This window comes from Ursus americanus, chromosome 3, assembly GCF_024610735.1.
Source record: "Ursus americanus isolate L20-20 chromosome 3, mUrsAme1.1.p, whole genome shotgun sequence".
Lineage (NCBI taxonomy): Eukaryota > Metazoa > Chordata > Mammalia > Carnivora > Ursidae > Ursus > Ursus americanus.
The window spans coordinates 88,032,665-88,051,710 of record NC_142129.1 but is presented as its reverse complement, the minus strand read 5'-3'; the positions used below and the strand labels follow the sequence as shown (position 1 = coordinate 88,051,710).

The window sequence follows — 19,046 nt, the reverse complement described above, 5'->3', positions numbered from 1 at the left end:
CAGTGTAGACAGGGTGACACGAGATCCGTGCCCGTGAAGCTACTAGCACAGGTAGACCGCAGACGGCACACAGCAGGTGCTTCTTTCCTCACAAGAACACAGACACATGCAGGCCCGGAGTTCAACTGTGTCATTGAATGTCATAGGCTGAGTCATCCCAGTCCCTTCAGTAGAGTCAGGCTGAGCACGGCTCCTTAGAAGACATGCGCATCAGGTAAACGTGATGGGGGTCCAGCAGAGCTGGTCTGACCCGCACAAATGGCCACTTCGCAGCCAAACCAGCACCAGTCGGTACTCACAACTGAGTTTTTCTTGAAGGACACAATGAATAAGGAAAGAAAACTAAGGGACACACTGTCTTCACATGAAGCATTGAGGGAAATATTCATTTGGAAAGAAAGAGTTCACAATATAATTTAGTTTATTTTAATTCAAATTAGCCACACGAAGAGAAACGATGGCAATGATTTCAGACTGTGGGTTCAAAATAAGAGTCTCACACTATTTCAGAACTGTACTCCTAAGAGAAAGATGCTATTTCATCACGAAAATAATACAAAAATGTCTGGTTATGCTGTACATGTACTCACATTCCCTCTTGGCCCCCTTTGGTAATTCCGATACTTCAAGCCAAATACATAATGCAAAACAAGAAAAATAAAATGAACCATTTTGATATGTTGGTATTTATTACTTTTTAAAATTGTACAAAGAGCGCATAAGCTTGAGTTAAAAAACACAAGGACAATGTTGGATGTTAAAAAAGAAATACAAAAGAAATCGGAGACATGAAACAAAAAATTCCAAACTGCGACTCAAATAAAAGGATTATTTTGCTTACTAAAAAAGTGTTATTCCAATATATTCAGAAGTCTTTTGATCGGGAATCCAGAGCAAGACTTTGCTGCAACCCTTCATGAACAGACCAGGCTCAGTGTCACCGAGCACGGGACGGATCAGCGCATTCTCTTACCAGCCACAGGCAGGTCCTGAACGGACGTGATCTGGTACAATGTCTATGAGGTATTACAATAAATAAATTCTTTATTAACTGTTCATTGAAGTCAGCAGTGGATGTCACCTTTCTACTTTCAATAGCAAGACGCCAGCTCTGGTCCTTTTTTTTTTTTCCTCCAGTGACTTTCAATGATGGATTTTCACACTTAGAAAAAGATAGAAGAACATAAAAATATTTGAGCTACAGTATAACAAAGTAAAGTCCTACACTTTTCCTTAAATTTTTATGAGAAAGTCTCTATGCTGAAGATGGGCTGTTACAGACAGAAAAAGACCTGGGTGAGGCCACACAAGAATTTATTTTAAGGCATTTTAGAACTTTACTATTCACAGACCTCCATCTCTGCTGTGTCTCAACCACTGACGCAGAAAGCAGGTCTGGAGCGTGTCAGGGCCCTGGGGGTGGAGAAACAAGGCCCACTCGCTGGCCCAGGCTGCTCTGTGGCCCAGTCCCCACCCATTCCAGTTGCTTGGCAGCTCTGAGCCGGCCACCACGTTCCTTCCGTCCTCACATAATGAGGCAGAGCTGCTGCTACTACGATTCACGTTGGGTTTCTTTGCTGGCGTTTCCGAGGCTGAAGTGTTTTCCTTGGACGATCGGAAGTGACAGAACAATAGGTCCCACCTTGAGGCCCATCACCTCCTGCTCAGACTGGACCACGTGTTTCACCTCGGAAGCTGCACAGCACTGGGGGGACATCCGGGTGCAGGGCCAGGGCAGACCCTGGTACCAGACTGGGCGGGCCTGAGTCCCAGCTCAGCTCTGCCACTTGCCAGTCATGCCGCCTGGGACGGTCACTCACCACTCTGGTCCCACGTGCTCAGGTGTAGACAGAGACACTCAGTGCCCATATCCCACGGCACTGCGACCCTCATAGCACACAGACCTGAACATCTGACACAGAGACATTCTAGCTAAGAAGACAAAGACGAACTCAATCTTATGTTTAGAACTCTGGGTGGTAACGAGAATTATGGTCATGGTCACTGTGTAGTGTATACAAATACTGAACTGTAATGTTGCACTCCAGAAACTTCTACAACGTTATGTGCTAAGTTTACGTCAATAAAACAAAGAAAGAAATTTGGGACTCTGAGCTATTTTTCATTCTTTACAAATTCATACCCATGCAAAAGAATGTTAAGAAATATTACATGAATAGAACTGTAAATTCATGTGACTAGGATAAATCTGGCTATATATTTGTACTCATATTATTGAATTTGACCTTGAATCTACCCAAAGAAACGATCCATATTTAGCTTCTTGGGAGGCTTCACTTTTAAACACTTACTTTAACAAAAGTAGTACTCATAATTCCAAAAGTGGTTTTTCACTGTCCTGCTTTTCCTCAGCTTCTTCTTCAGATCCTACAAGGTAGGGAAAATGGAAGGAGAAAAAAAAAAGGTGAACCTTATATTATTTGTACACTTGAGCCCACCATTTCCCTCTGGAATTATTTGTTTAGGAAATATGCCTGACAAAATAATACTTGTTTTCCATTGAATAGATTTTGTTAACACATGAAAAAATGTTCAAAATCATTAGCCATCAAGGAAATTCAAATCAAAACCACACTGAGATACCACCTTACGCCAGTTACAATGGCAAAAATAGACAAGGCAAGAAACAACAATTGTTGGAGAGGATGTGGAGAAAGGGGATCCCTCCTACATTGTTGGTGGGAATGCAAGTTGGTACAGCCACTCTGGAAAACCGTGTGGAGGTCCCTTAAAAAGTTAAAAATTGAGCTACCCTATGATCCAGCCATTGCACAACTGGGTATTTACCCCAAAGATACAGACGTAGTGAAGAGAAGGGCCATATGCGCCCCAATGTTCATAGCAGCAATGTCCACAATAGCTAAATCGTGGAAGGAGCCGAGATGCCCTTCAACAGATGACTGGATTAAGAAGTTGTGGTCCATATATACAATGGAATATTACTCAGCTATCAGAAAGAACGAGTTCTCAACATTTGCTGCAACATGGACGGCACTGGAGGAGATAATGCTAAGTGAAATAAGTCAAGCAGAGAAAGACAACTATCATATGATTTCTCTCGTCTATGGAACATAAGAACTAGGATGATCGGTAGGGGAAGAAAGGGATAAAGAAAGGGGGAGTAATCAGAAGGGGGAATGAAACATGAGAGACTATGGACTATGAGAAACAAACTGAGGACTTCAGAGGGGAGGGAGGTGGGGGAATGGGATAGGCTGGTGATGGGTAGTAAGGAGGGCACGTATTGCATGGTGCACTGGGTGTTATACACAACTAATGAATCATCGAGCCTTACATCGGAAACCGGGGATGTACTGTATGGTGACTAACATAATATAATAAAAAATCATTAAAATAAAAAAAAAATCAGGGGGAAAAAATCCAGATGTCTGAGGCTAGAAAAAGTTTAAAAATTATTTCCACAAAATATCTTGTACCCACTTGTATTTACACAGCTCATTACACTATGGAAAATGCACATTTTATAAAGTAAAAGCAAATATGTAATGAAAAGAACTATATCCCATAGGATCATAATTACAAAATAAAAAACCTGAGTACATATGTGCCAATCAGAAAGCCTATAAGAAAATAACCAGATGACTTCAATCGTTTCTGGATATTCCAAAATACGTACAACAAACTGACTTTATAATTTTTGAATTATAATTTTTTAAAAAGGGTATAAATAATACCGGCAGTCCGGCCACGATTATGTGAAATTACAGACACAGAACTAGCAGGAGACAAACTGCTGTCAACACTGATGTGGAGTGGAGACTGAAGGACGGGTTCTGTGATTGCTGTTAGGTGCCCATTCTTATAAAAGGCGTGTGTAACTCTCACAGTCAGGGAAGGGACATAAAACAGGATCCGTGGGAAGACACGGTAGCAGGTAAGGGACAGAGCCTACTCACAGCTGCTTTACTCTGGTCAGATAATACACCTCAAATAGGACATTTTTTCTTCTGAGAATGTCTGCCTGCATTACAGCCAAGAACTAATTTGGTATAAGAGAATGAACAGCAGAGACACTTAAGAAAAGATCGGGCCCCACATCTTAACCTCATAAATATCACACGGCTCAGGTTAAGCTTGTGGCAACATAAATAGATAAAGGTACAGTGGTTGCAAGGCTTCACTTTCCACCCTATTAAATTGCCGTAAATCATAGTCACACTGTGGAGGGTTAATGCGTTCTCACTTTGAGTCTAAAGCAGACCGTCATACCAAGTCTTCCTGTTTCTGGCCTCACTTTCCAACTGACAGACTAATGGCATTTGGGCCACAAGGAGCTGACATGTCTTATAATTATTTGGGAGTCCTAAATAAAGCCAAACTTTTAATTAAAACATAGTAATATGTATGTTTTACATAAATTAAAAATAAATGCTAGCAAGGCCTTCTGGTTATGGAGCAGTGAAGTTAACAAATCTCCTTGAAAAGCAAGTATAAAACTGGGCTAGATGAACAAATCTAACCATTTCAGCAGTTGGGAAATGTCCGAAGACATACAACCATCTAGAAGTGTTTATGCTTGAAAAGCTGTAGATAGGAAATAGTAATGCTCTTGCCAAGAGCTGATCCCATTTCTTCCCCACCTCCCAATACTCAGCTCAATAGGTATGAAGGTTCTTCCAAGACAGGGCAGGCCGTGAGGACTGGCAGCAAAATCACACAGTTGAAGGGAGCTAAGTCAGCTTAGCATAGGGAGTGATGTGAAGGTGAGCTGACAAGCCGTGTGGTGTGCAAGCAGGAAGGCCTAGGGGCTCTGCTGGTCCGTGGTTGGGGTCGTGGCTGCAGCAAGCGTGTGCTTGCCTGAAGCTGTGTGCACGCTTAGCAGAGACTCAAAAGAGCCCAAGCCAGCCAAACACTCCTGGTCAATCCTCAGGCTTTGTACATATGCAGAGGAGATGTGAAAAGACTCAGCAAAGAGCACAAGCAGAGGAAAACTTGAAATTCTCTAAAATCTGAATATGGTACTCAATATATACACATAACTATTTGTCAGAGGATGGAGGTCTTTTTATTTCCAGTATAATTAATGTATATTCTTGTATTAGTTTCAGGTGTAAACATAGTGATTCACCGATTCTATACATTATTCAGTGATCATCCCAATAAATGTACTCTTAATTCCCTTCACCTATTTCACCCATGTGCCCACCTACCTCCTCTCTGATAAAAAGTTTGCTCTCTATATTTAAGAGTCTGGTTTTTTGGGTTTTTTTTTTCTTCGTGTTTTTTTTTCTTTCTTTCTTCAATTCCACAAATGAGTGAAACGGTATGGTATTAGTCTTTCTCTGACTGACTTATTTCACATAACAGAGGATGGAAGTCTTATCAAGGTGCTTGAGCACAATCTCCATCAAACACTGGCAAAACTCTGTAGACAAAGAGGTGGCCCTGAGGGAGCTAGGCTTAAAATTAAATTTAAAAAAGGAAAAACTGAGTAGAGCCATCAAGAGCCACATACTGCAAGGGACTTAATTTCACGGATTTAGCCTAAGCAACTTTTTAAGCAAAAAAATCCCAATAAACGCTAACTTTTGGGGGGAAAAATCGGACTCTAGAGTTGCTACAATGTTTTTTTCAACAAAATATTTTTCAATTAAAAGAAAAAAAGAAAGGCAAAGAATCAAAAGTGTGACTATTCTTAGGGGGGACCCTGATAATTCAATAGAAACTGTCTCTGAGTGTGTCTATGTATTTTATATAGCAGACAAAGACTTCAAAGCAGCTATGATAAATATGTTCAAGAAAGTAGAGAAAGCCATGTTTAAAGAAATAAAGGAGAGTATGACAACAATAAATGAAAAAATAGCTTCTAAAGGCAAGACAAATTACAAAAACGAAAAGATATTTTACAAAGTAAAACATGGAAGAGAAAAACATAATATTTTAAGTGAAATATTCTCTAGAGGAGCTTAAGAGAATATTCAAATTAGCAGAAGAAATAATCTATGAACCTGAAGACAGAGCTGTATAAGTTATCCAAGCTCGATAACAGAGAAAAACACTGAAAAAAAATTGAACAGAGCTCAGAGACCAATAGGTTTCTTAAATTCCACATATCAGTGAGATCATATAATAATTGTCTTTCTCTGATTGACTTATTTCGCCTAGCGAATACTCTCTAAGTTCCAATGGGATACCATAAATGGAAAGGGACTCCCAGACAGAGCAGAAAGAAAAAAAAGAATAGGAAAAATACTTGCAGAAACAATGGCCCAGACTCCCTTATGGCTAAAACGCCCAATTTTGTTGAGAAATATTAATCTACAAATCTAATAAAGTAAAGAAATACCAACTAGAATATGTACAAATAGATTTACTTAATAGGCAACCTGCTAAAAGCCAGGAGTGCGTGAAAATAAAAAAATAACACATCAAATTTCATAAGAGATTGCTAAAGCAATGGCTAGAAGAAAATTTACAGCTTTAAAATGCCTACATCAGAAAAGAAGAAAAATCTAAAATCAATCATGGAAAAGAAGAGCAAGCTAAACTCACCCAAACAGAATAAAGGAAATAAAAACTGGAATAGAAATAACTGAAGTAGAATAGAGAAAAACAAGAGAGAAATATCAATGAAAACAAGTCAGTTTTTGAAAATAATCATCAAGTTTGATAAACCTCAACCAAGAGTTACAAACAGGAAATGAGAGAAGACACAAATCACCAAAATCTAGAAAAAAAAAATCACTACCAATTCTACAGAAATTAAAAATGATTATAAGGGAATATTATGAATAATTTATGTCAACAACTAGGTAATTTGAAGAAATGATGAATTCCTAGGAAGATACAAATTATGAAAATAGGCTCAAAAAGAAATAAAAAATCTGAATACATCTATATATAATAGGTAAAAAAACTGAATTAGTAATTAAAAGTCTTCCCACAAAGATAATTCTTGTCCCAGATGGTTTCACTGATGAATCTATCAAACATTTAAAGGAGAAACAATATTAATCATTCATAAGAAGAATTCATTCAGAAAATAGTGTGTCTGGAAAGACTTTGTAATGTATTCTACGAGGTCAGCATTACTGATATTAAAGCCAAAGACATAATAAGAAAACTACAGACCAATAGGTAAAATATCATGAGCATATATTTTTTATGTACACATATGTACAAACATTCTCAGGAAAATATTAGCAAATAAAAAAAATAATATTGGATCATACAACATGACCAAGTGGAATTTACCCTATATAAACAGTTGATGTGACATCCAAATATTACTTAATATATGTCATCATATCAATTGGATAATCTCAATAGATGCATAAAAAGCATGTGAAAAATTTAATGCTTATTCATGATAAAAACACTCAACACTAAGAATAAAAGCTAACTTTTTCAACCTGATAATGGACATCTGTGAAAACCCACAGGTGACACCATACTTAATGTTGAAAGACTGAATGTGTCCCCTCAAAGACCAGGAAGAAGACAAGGACGACTGATCTTAACATTTCTAGTTAACATGGTATTAAGGTTCTAGACAGTGCAACTAGAAAAAAATAAAGATATCTAACAGAGTGAAAATCAAAAGTAAAAAAGTCTTTAACCACAGATGACATGATCTGTCTGTAGATAATGCCATGGAATCTACATGCACACGAAACCAAAACTAGAACTCCTGAACAAGTCTAGCATTGTCACAAGGTACACATTCCATGCACGAAGTATCAGCTGGATTTTTATAGACTAACATGGACAATTTGAAAATGAAATTAAGGAAACAATTCCATTTACCATAGAACTACAAAGGATAAAATGTTTAGGAATTAATTTAGCAAAAGAAGATCAAAACTTCCATGCTGAAAATTACAAAACAATGCAGAGAAAAATTAAAGAATATCTAAATAAATGCAGATAGGGTCCATGATCATGGATTAGAACAATTCAATATTGTTGTGATGGCAATTCTTCTCAAATTCATCTATAAATCCAATGTAGCAGGCTTTATTCACAAAAATTAACAAGCTCATCCCAAAATTGACATGAAGACCCAGAAGACCTAGAATAGACAAAATAATTTTCAAAAAGAACAAAGTCGGACAACTGATGTGGTCATCCTACAGAAGCAGTGGGGGAGGGGCATACCCACAATTTGGTTTGGATAATGAGACCGATGATGCCGCACACACAGAGGGTGTGGAAAGCTTTATCATGGACACATGAGGTCCTGGGGACAGCAAGGCGGGCCTTTCAAGCAAGGCCTTACAGCAACTGATTTCAAAGCTACAGAAAGATTAAGTTATATAATAAAGCCAGTGTGCTGCTGGTGCAAAGAGAGCGCACAGGTCACTGGAAGAGAATCGAGAGTCCAGAAATAAACCCTTACATCTATGGTCAAATGGTTTTTGACAAATGTGCCAAATCAATTCAGTGCAGGAAGGGATAGTCTGTTCAACAAATGGTCTAGCTACAACTGGAAATCTGAAGGCAGAAGAATGAACTTAATTCCTTGCCTCTTCCATACATGAAAATTAATTCACGATGGACCATAAACTTAACGGAAGAACTAACACTATAAAATCTCCTAGAAGAAAACATAGTAGAGAATCTTTGTTGATACAGGATTAAGGCAAGGAGTTCTTAGATATTATCCCAAACACATTATCCATCAAAGAATACATTCTGATAAGCTGGAGTTCATCAAAACTCAAAACATGTGCTTCAAAAGCCTCCACGAAGAAAACGAAAAGTCTACAGTCGAGGAAGAAATATTTGTGCATCTTATAAAAGACTTCTATCCTGATACAGGACTTTTATCTAGCATGCCTAAGGAATTTTAACAATTCAATAAGACAAACATTATAACTTAAAAAAAAATGGTGGTAAAATAGACATTTCTCCAAAGAAGATATATGAATAACTAATAAGCTCATGAAAAGGTTCTCAAGGTCACCAGTCCTTAAGGGCAAGTGAAAACCACGAGGAGACAGCACTTCGTACTTACTAGAATAACTATAATCAAAAAGCCTTTGCCAAGTGTGGGTGAGTGAGTACACGGAGAAACAAACCCTTACACATTGCTGGAGAGAATGTGAAATGGTACAGCAACTTTGAAGAACACTTTGGCAATCACTTGAAAAGTAAACAGAAACTCGCCATAATAACCAGCAAGTCCTCTCCTAGGAATCAAAGAAAAATAAAAACAAATATCCCCACAAAGACATGCACATAAATTTCATAGCGGGATTAGTCATAATAGCAAAAATTGCCAACAATTCCAATGTCCAATCACTGATGAATAAAGAAAACACTGTATGTCCATAAAACGGAATAGTATTGAGTCACATAAAGGAACGAACTACGTACGCACGCCACAAGAACGGCTGTCAAGGACATCATACTAAGTAAAAGAAGCCACATGCAAAAAATTACATATTCTGTGATATTTACATTAATTGTCCAAAAAGGGCATATTTGCAAGACAGAAAGTAGATCAGTGGTTTATCGAGGACTGGAAATAGGAGCAAGGATCAGATACAAAGTATTTTTGGATGATAAAAGGGCTCTAAAATTATACCGTGATGTTGGTTTAAAAATATAAATTTACTAAAACTCATGCAATTGCCTATTTAAAATATATCTATTTTATGGTAAGCAAATTATAACTCATTAAAGCAATTCCCTTTTTTAGGTAGTATCCTCAGTGGTGATGTTTCAATACAGTTCAAAATTTTTAATAAAAAGTAGAAACACTGTGTTTCAAATCTTGATTACACATTGGGTGATTACAGAATTGATCATCGAAACAAAAACATTTCCTATAGATCAAAGGAGTTCTAATAATAATTACATGGGGGGCGCCTGGGTGGTACAGTTGTTAAGCGTCTGCCTTCCGCTCAGGGCGTGATCCCGGAATTCCGGGATCGAGCCCCACGTCAGGCTCCTCTCCTGGGAGCCTGCTTCTTCCTCTCCCACTCCCCCTGCTTGTGTTCCCTCTCTCGCTGGCTGTCTCTCTCTGTCAAATAAATAAATAAAATCTTTTAAAAAATAATAATAAAAATAATAATTACATGGAACCACAGCAGTTAGCCAAGACTGGCCAGGCGAAACCAGCATGTATGGCTGGTTGCTACTAGAAAGTGTAAAACGAGAATCCCAGTGTCTTTCTCTAGATTTGCTTAGCACAAATTATATGATGAAATTGAGCTATTTTTCATTTCAAATTGGTCTCCTCATGACTCAGGAGGTGACAAACTACCTTTTCCTCAGCATCACGACTGGCTCATGTCATGTCTGACCCCACATAACACCTTTAGCCAATCATCTGACAGAAGATTGTGCTTCCTCGTTCCTTCCACTGAATACAGGGGAAGCAGGACACAGTGAGACCAACACGCAAACCTGCAAACACACCCCCTTCGTATTCTTCAAAAGTACCTCTAACAAGAGGTGCTAATTTTCCAAATCTCTAAGATAATAAACGTCAAGCCATTCCTTTACAAGGAAAATGCTGACACTTTATTGTTGGTGCCCCCGATGTCTCTCCTTCTCTCTTCTCACCCCTTCCTTCCGCAGCCACACATCTACTCTGTGCCGGAGCCGCGCTAGGGCTGGAGAAGGACAGTCAGGAGAAGGCAGGCGGCCCCAGATGCCCTCTCCTCCCCCAGGGGTCCATCAGCGCTGGATCTGTCCCAGGGCAGCAGGAGCCCGGATGCCTGTCCTGTTGCATTTGCAGCCACCAGCCTCATGACCCAGCTGTGCTTTAGGGTGGAATCTTAGGTTCTAGGCACCTTATTCCAGTAATAGTTCTAATTTTAATTCTTTCCTAACTTCAATGTTCAGACAATGAACATATAATACAATAGAGTAAGTCCCTTTGCACACTCCTTCTCTGCCTGCTGCTTACCTGCATTTTGTCTGGAACAAAGCAGCACCCAGCACAGCACCCTGACCCTGCTCTAGCTCAGCTCCGTCGTCCAATGAAACGGTAATGCTCCCAACCACCACTGGGTGGCGGTAAAAGTCAGAGGCAGGGGGCACCTGGGTAACTCAGGTGGTTAAGTCTCTGCCTTTGGCTCAGGTCAAGATCCCAGGAACCTGGGGTCAAGCACTGCCTGGGGCTCCCTGCTCAGTGGACAGCCTGCTTCTCCCTCTCCCTCTGCCCTCCCCACCTGCTTGCTCTCTCTCTCTCAATCTCGATCTCAAGTAAATAAATAAAAATCTTACTTAAAAAAAAAAGTCAGAGGCAGGAAGCCAATGGATTCAGAACGGCAAAGCATGATGAATAATGCCTAGGGAGGTGTTCTTCACATGGTTATTATCCTGTTGCTCTGAACTTGTAATTAAGTAAACAAATCACTACTGAGAAATTTTTACTTTTAGAAAAATATAAGCTATACAAAAGCATAAACTGTGAACTTTTTTTCCAGAAAGATAAATGCTATGACATACCAAAACAGCTCCCTGAAATAACTCTCATAATGACGTTATCGAGAGTTTACTTACTTGAGTTTCTGCTGGCTAATTCATGTCTGTATTTCATCTAACTCTATGCTTTTATGTTTTAACCTGCTTTTCGATCCAATACGAATAGTCCAGAATATCAAGTTACATGGAGTTCCCCTGATTCGCTATGTCACACTGCTGTGGCTCTGATCACTCACTTGAGATTTTCTGCCTGAGATCTGCTCTACTATCGTGTGTGTGTGTGTGTTCCATTACTTTCTAAGCTCAACGCTGGGAATACAATAACGCAGTCTCTAACTCAGGTTGCTATCCCAGTGGTAGGAACAGGCCAGGTCAGGGTTGAGGGCTATGCAGCCAGCACAGATGACAGGGCTGGGGAGAGTTCCTAAGGAAATGCAGAGAACACCCTCCCAGCAGCAGGGGGCGGGGTTGGGGGGGGGAGCCTTCTCTCCTGTGAGTGGAGAGTAGGACTGCAGAGCAGTGTGAAGGATAGAGAAAGCAAGCTGAGCAATGGCCTGATGGGTGGGGTGTGTAACATTTTCAGCAAAGCTAAGAAGAAAACACAAGGAGTCACTATTGGGAGGTTGGACAACTGGTAAGTGAGGTCAAAATGGTGCTCGCTGCCAGACTAAGGACCCATCACTTCCTTAATCCTTCCGCCAATGAAGGCTTTTGGGCAGGAGAAGATGTGATCAATGTTGCATTTCCATAAACACTGAAAGGCCCCACATGGATTAGCTGTGAGCGTGGACTCCAGCACTGAGCCGGGGTTCAAATCCTAGCTCCACCTCTTACTCTTCGTGACTTTGCACAAATTATTCCCTTCTCTGTGCTTCGCTCTGCTCATCTCTGAAATGGGCTGATGAGACGTTCACCTCCTAGAGTGGGTTGAGGAACCCGAGGAAGAACGCAAGTGTTCTATGTCACGTGGGGCTGGGACAGGGTGACTGAGGCTGGGAGAGGGGAGGCTGGTGCAGGAAGTGCAACAGGAAGAGCTGAACGGAAGGGGGAGGAGACAGGAGGACGTACAGTGCATGAGACCCAGGAGGCAGGAACACAGAGGATGGAAATGGCAGGGGGAGCGATGGGATGGGAGCCCTGAGGAAGGGCGGGTCCCCAGGGAGGCGATGGTCTCTGTCCTGGGCAACCTGGAGGACAGAGCTCCATTCTCTCCCAGGGGGTCCTGGAGGACAGTCGGGTGAGGGGATGACAGGTAGCAAGAGAGCATCAAGATCCTTCCCCTGCTCTGCCCGTCTTCTGAGATGCTGATCGCACGTCACAGGGTCTGTGGCCTCGGGCACATTTATTCCATACTCTGGGTCTCAGCATGGGTCCCACAGCAAGACCCCGTCTCAGTTACTGTCGTATCCTCAATGCCTGCTGTGTTCAATGTCTGCTCATGTTCTGAGAGTAGAGGAAGGGAGAGGAGGGAGGGCCGAGCTATTGAATCATGGATGAAAACACAGATGATAATCACATTTTTTTTACCTGCTTCAGATTCAGGAGGAGAATAAAACTGACCATCTGAAAGACCACCAGGTATAAGTGCCGCTCTCTCGGAAGCATCCTGAACTATCAGGAGTCCTGGAAGAGAAGAGATTCAGCTGCTGGGGAGGATGTCACAAATTCTCGTAGCTTCTTGGCAAGGTTAACCACAATAAAATGCTGTTATCATTACATTAAAAAGAAGTCTTAGGAAAAAGCTAAGCTCTGTTCAAATCAGCACTTCAGGGTCTTTCTTCTAGCTTGGTCCCTAGCTGCTCTCAGGAGGCTAACCTGGGGACATACTTACTGTTTTCCTCTTCTGCCTCTTGAGGTAAGACTTTGAAATCCAGGAACCACGTCTCAATCCAGGCAAGGAGGAATGAAATGATGGGCAGCACGTAGCCGAAAGCCCCTTGGGAGAAAAGCTGGAAGGACAGACGTGACCAGGAGAGGGAAATGCAGTTACCAGGAGCTCACACTGGAAAACAAGGCTTCACCATTAGATGATAATTGTAAGAAAACGTGGGAGGCTGTACCTTTGAGAGGATCACTTTTGCGAGTAAAAAGGCACTGGTCACTGCTGTCGTCAACTGAAAGGCACATAATCCAACACATTCGAATTAGACATTTTACGTTGGGAAGGCACCTGCTCCCAAAAGACACCCGTCTGAGCCAGAAGCTCCTAATGCCTGGAAAAGCTCTGCCAGGTCAGCTCCTGCCCACGTCACTCTGTCTCCAGCCCCTGAACACGCACGGGGCCCATGTGGGCTTCTCCGTGGTGCCTGATCCCTACCTGGCTGCTGCTGCCCTCCCTCCACCCACGGTCTAGCAGGCTAGTGTGTTGGGAACCTAAGTTTGGTCCCCACAAGGTGCAACAAGCTAAGGCACTGCCCTCAGGGCAGGGACCCCTGAAATGCAGAGGCGGGGCTCCCCCTAGTGGTTGGGGAGCCCAGAGATCATCCCATGGGACCTGGGCACCCAGCTCAGAGTGAGCTATCTGGAAGAGGCGGCATTTTATATTCTGATGCTAATTAACTTTATAAGCTGACACTTAGTACCTTTTCAGGTACTAGGTGAGTCCTCCTTCCAGCTGGCTGATCCCTCTCTGCAAATGTTTTTAAAAAGAAACATCAAAAATAATCAAATGGATGTGCTAATCATGATCCATCGCTTCATAATTTGGCTCAGATATTTAAAGATACTTGGGATGCCTGGGAGGCTCAGCCGGTTAGGCATCTGCCTTCGGCTCAGTCATGATCCCAGGCTGCTGGGATGAAGTCCCGCATCAGGCTCCCTGCTCATAGGGGAGTCTGCTTCTCCCTCTGCCTCCAGCTCCCCTGCTTGTGCTCTCTGACAAATAAATAAAATCTTTCAAAAAATTAAAAAAAAGATATTAAAGATACTTTCTAAAAACTCACTGAATGTCACTCACTCCTCTGAAACAAATACTGAGACAGATGGTGTGACAAACACCAGTGTACATTGAAGAGACTCTGGAGTAGAATGGCGCAAACGGGACGGTTGTAGAAAACTGGGAAGGGACAATCACAGCAATTTGTTAGCAGCAAAAATGTACTCAGAAAAGGGAGGCAAGTCTGGCTAATACTGCCAGGCGACATCTGAGTCACATTAGCTTGGGGCTCAGCTGATGGTCTGATGCCAGTCCTGGGATTCTGTGGATGCTTGGAAGACACGCCTCAGGCCGATGTGGCTCCCGGCGGACTGTGTCTTAGAGAGAGTCTGTCCCCAGCTGGGCAAGCCGTGCTCGCCCCCAGCCCCCGCCCCCCCCAGGCCTCGCTCCAGAAGCAGCACTGAGGGTATTCCCGAGCAGCTCTCTCCAGCAGGGGGAGCTCAACACCCCCCCCCATGCACCTACCTGATTAGAGCTCTCTGAAAGGTGAGAGTCATATGCGGAAATGGCAAACGTAATTGAGGCAGAATGGCTTATAATTCTTCTTTTTACGTGTAAATATTTACTGACAGTGAAGAGCATGTGCCAAAGCTCCGTGCCGGATGCAAAGAAACAGAGATGAGCAAAAACACCACTGCCTTTGGGGCGCCTGGGTGGCTCAGTAGGTTAAGTGCCCGACTCTTGGTTTTGGCTCAGGTCCTGATCTCAGGGTTGAGAGATCAAGCCCCACAACCCGCCCTGCACTCAGCAGGGAGTCTGCTTTCAGGTTTTCTCTCTCCCCCTCCCACTCCCCCTGCATGCTCCTTCTCTCTGAAGTAAGTAAATCTTTAAAAACACCACTGCCTTCAAGAAGCCTGAAGCAACAATAAAAAGGAGTGTGGGCACTCTTCCCTTTAATATTGGAGGGATGGGATAAAATAGCAAGAAAGGCAATTTATCAAAATAAGCAGAGATCAAGTCATGAAAAATCACCAAGCAGTTTCAACCAAAGGGGAAATTTTCGAAGTATCTTTGCGACATCGGTGCTGATCTCATCACTCATTTGCAAAATGAGGTAGAGGGTGTGCTGGTGCTTGGCCAAGAATCATTGTTGGGGCTCTATGTTCCTCATCTGGCTCGGAATCCACTGAGACAAAGTGAGTTATTCATCACCACTGGAAAGAAGCCTGGGCATGCTGAACCTACTAAAGGGTGAAAGAAGGGGACTCCAGAGAAGCTAGCAGAGTTCAACCCAGATAAAAAGAGCATTTTCTCCCAGCCTATCGCTGTTGGGAGCAGGCCTGGGTTACCAGCATTGGAGGAGATGAACCAGTCACGCAGACATACTCACCGCTATGGCCCACCAGTGGCGCAGTCTGCATACAGCATATGCAAGTATTAACACTTTAAATCGAAAAACTGCCAAAAGCTGTATTAAAAAAAAAAAAGTCAAGGTAAGTTTTAAAAAATAGATACAAATATAAAATAATTGAGTTTTATGAAGAACTCACCAAATCATCTTTATTATTCTGATTTAACTGAAGACTGGCACTGGGCTGTAGACCCGTATATGGATCTCTGCTTTAGAATCTATGCAATACTACCCAAATAAGGATTCAACTTCACTTCCCATTATCAACACAAGAATATATAATTACAATGTTTTATTTTTCCATTCGATTTGAGTGCACATATATTTCTGATATCCTTTTAAGACTGAAGAAAATGTTCTGAAAGTTGACTTTTCCACTCCTGGTATAAACACTCACCTTTGGAAGACACCAGGTTCTTAGTAAAGCCCACTGTAAAGCTCTGGGTTTTGGGGTGTTCGGACAGTTCTATCTGAGTAGCTTCCACCCAGTTAGTTAGGGTGGCTCTGGGACTTTAGTGAAACCCTTTCTGTATACTATTATCCCATGTAATCCCTTCCTCAACAATCCCATGCATCAACTACTATCATTAATCCCATTATACACATAAGGTGGGTAGAAAAGCTGTGCAAGGTCACACAACTCCTTCGTGAGGAAGCTGGGACTTGAACCTAGGTGGCCAGACTCTACTGAACCACTGTGTCACGGCTACCTTCATAATTCTCATCTAGTAAGAAATACACACAGAATAAGATTTTACCGATTTTCCTTAGAAGATATGCCTATTGTGGGTAGGGAGAAGTCAGGTGACTCTTGGGCAGTGCCTGAGGGCAGGGTTCGGCCAAAAGTTCCTCCCTAATCAAAACTGCCAAAAGGCTGGAGGCTGACAGCCTTTTTGCAGCCATTGATCAGAGGACCACGCTTAGGTTCTTTTACGTAAATGAAGGTCACAAGTTATACTTTGTTTTTAATTTGCTGTTTTCATTAAAAATGTGTTTTCCAACAGTCTGCGAACTGTTTAGCCTCTCTATTTATTCCAGCTCTATCTTCTGCCTTCTGGGTTTGGCAAAAGGATAAGTCTTCGTCAGCCCTCTATCTCAGAGTCTCCCAGGTCCCAAGGTTTCCTGGAGGCTGTGTCCATTTCCCAGGCCAGACATGCCAGTCCTTCCAGTCTGAACTAAAGGGCCCCGCCTATTTGGCCAGTACCACTGACTCTCCAAGCATAAAGGACAGACAACCCTCAGAGAACTGGCTGGGAGATTAGACTGGTTTCCTGGCTGAAGCTATTTTAAGATAAATTCAGCAAGAGAAAGAAGAGAAAAGAGAGAAATCAATCTTGCTATTATATGTTAATAGTTTTAGAAGAAAGAAATGTCAAGAGATTTGGGATCTAACATGCTCTGCTCCCAACTTCGATGACCTGGGGTGGGTCAAGACACTGAACCAAAGAAACTCAATTTCCTCGTTTGGAAAAATGAGGGGATTGACTTATATTAACGGTTGTCCAACTATTCTGTAGCAACCAAACGCTCATTCAACACAATCTTACTGGAAACATAACGTGCAGATAAAAACAGAACGACTTGGGTTGTGTGGGGCTAATGACAGGGAACCCTAACCTCTACTTATTGGGAGACCCACCTCCTTCCCCATACACACTTCTGCAGGCCCCTCCGGAAATAAAACAACAAAAAAAGCCTTTCTAGTAAGTTTGAAAACCACTAAAAATATAATTACTCAGTTATTAAAATTCTCAACCAAAAATAATGATGATGGTAGTGATTGCAGATGGTTCTCTGAGCTTCTAGAATGTATCACTCATTGGGCTAAATGTTTTCCATGCATTATTTCATTTACTTCTCAGGATTAGGATGATCTCATTTTACATATGAAAAAACTGAAGCTCAGACCCAATGTATTAAAAGATATACAAACAGTGGTAGTGTTGTCAATCAAACCCAGGTTTTTCTGACTTTGAGGGTTCTGCTCTTAAGCATTGTGCAGAAAGGTTCTAAAGGTAGTGAAGAAAGTAGGTAAAATGCATTTGGAGGAATTCACTGTGAATATTGCCTACGCTGCACTAACACAATGTTAGAATCTGATTTACTTACACCATCAACTATAAAGAGATACCAGGGAGATGTACCAAGCCCAGTGAGAGTCACAGTGTGTCCTAGAAAAATTGTAAGCATTCCTTTGAATGAGATGAAGGCCTCATCGACAGAGAATTGCATCTGTGCAATTCTACAACTGGCTGATGTTACCCAGGGTTACCAACAGATCACTTTCCTCAAAAACTCCAATTATAGAAAAATGAAACATAGTATTATTATTATTAAAAGTACACTCGGAAATCTGTCGCAAAGCAGAAAAGGAATGGCATTTTCATTGTGTTATTAAAAAAATAGGTGAGTTTCCCTGTTAGTGAGTAGGGTATATTGCTGGCTTCTATGAAAAGAATAAAGGCTCTCCTCCAAGAAAAGCAGAATGGCTCCTTCTGCTGTCCTTCCTTATCTCTCATTAATTATGTCTTTCCTTCCTGCGACCAGACAATTCCTTACAAAGAGAGCTTGAGTGCACTGACTGGGCCAGAAACGGAGGGGAAAGGAAGGCCAGTGTTCGAGAGAGGGAAAGAGAACGGCATAGAATGTGCGATCTATTCAGAGGAAATTGGCCTGCTGGTTACAGATTCATCATATCTGAAATGAGATGTGGAACAAGGAATACTTACGAATATATCAAAATAAGAGGAGTAGTAGTCATACTGCACCACTTCCTTCTCTAACGTGTTCTCAATGCCTCCATTCACCTGGGAAGGAGAGTGAGAAGTAAGAATGAGGACAGATTCGCGTGCGAAGACAATACAAGAAAACATACAAGTAAGGTTTTGTAAGTTCTGTCTACCTTCTCAGCACCCTGGAATGTTGAAATAGGAGGAACAAAACACTCCTAACTCTAATAGAAAAATGCTGAAGAGCATTTCCCACCTCCATTCTGCATTCATTCATTCGACAAATACAGATGCATAATGAAAAACAATGCCATGTTTGTTGTTCCTATTTTGGCAAAATAAAATGTTTAAAAAATGATTCTTTTTCTCTTCTAAGATAAAGTCTTCGATCAAGCCAATGTATAATTTTAAGGAAGGCCGTTCACATTCATCCAGCACTGCCCTCACTCTCTGACCACTCTCCACTGTTGCAGCTCCTGGAAAGCCAACGGCACCTCTGATCTTAGCAAAGATCAATGACAGGAGATAGAGTGTAGACATTCTCTCTGGCTTGTTTCGTTTTTTTTTTTTTTTTTTTTTTTTTAATTTGCTCCTGGCATTGGAAAATCCT

General features: G+C 41.6%; 1 protein-coding gene across 3 annotated transcripts in view; it reads right to left on the bottom strand.

Annotated features, from left to right (window-relative positions):
- Positions 1–394: 394 nt before the first annotated feature.
- Positions 395–19,046, bottom strand: part of STARD3NL (STARD3 N-terminal like) — a 51,870-nt gene continuing 33,218 nt past the window's right edge. For all 3 annotated transcript variants that reach the window (XM_087861199.1, XM_045793489.2, XM_045793490.2), the window contains 7 exons: positions 18,437–18,514; positions 15,687–15,764; positions 13,482–13,535; positions 13,253–13,370; positions 12,949–13,044; positions 2,313–2,388; positions 395–1,162 (listed from right to left, as the gene is read on the bottom strand). In XM_087861199.1, coding sequence (XP_087717325.1) covers positions 2,330–2,388; positions 12,949–13,044; positions 13,253–13,370; positions 13,482–13,535; positions 15,687–15,764; positions 18,437–18,514 — 483 coding nt within the window. In that variant the 3' untranslated portion in view covers positions 395–1,162; positions 2,313–2,329. The remainder of the gene's footprint in view (positions 1,163–2,312; positions 2,389–12,948; positions 13,045–13,252; positions 13,371–13,481; positions 13,536–15,686; positions 15,765–18,436; positions 18,515–19,046) is intronic.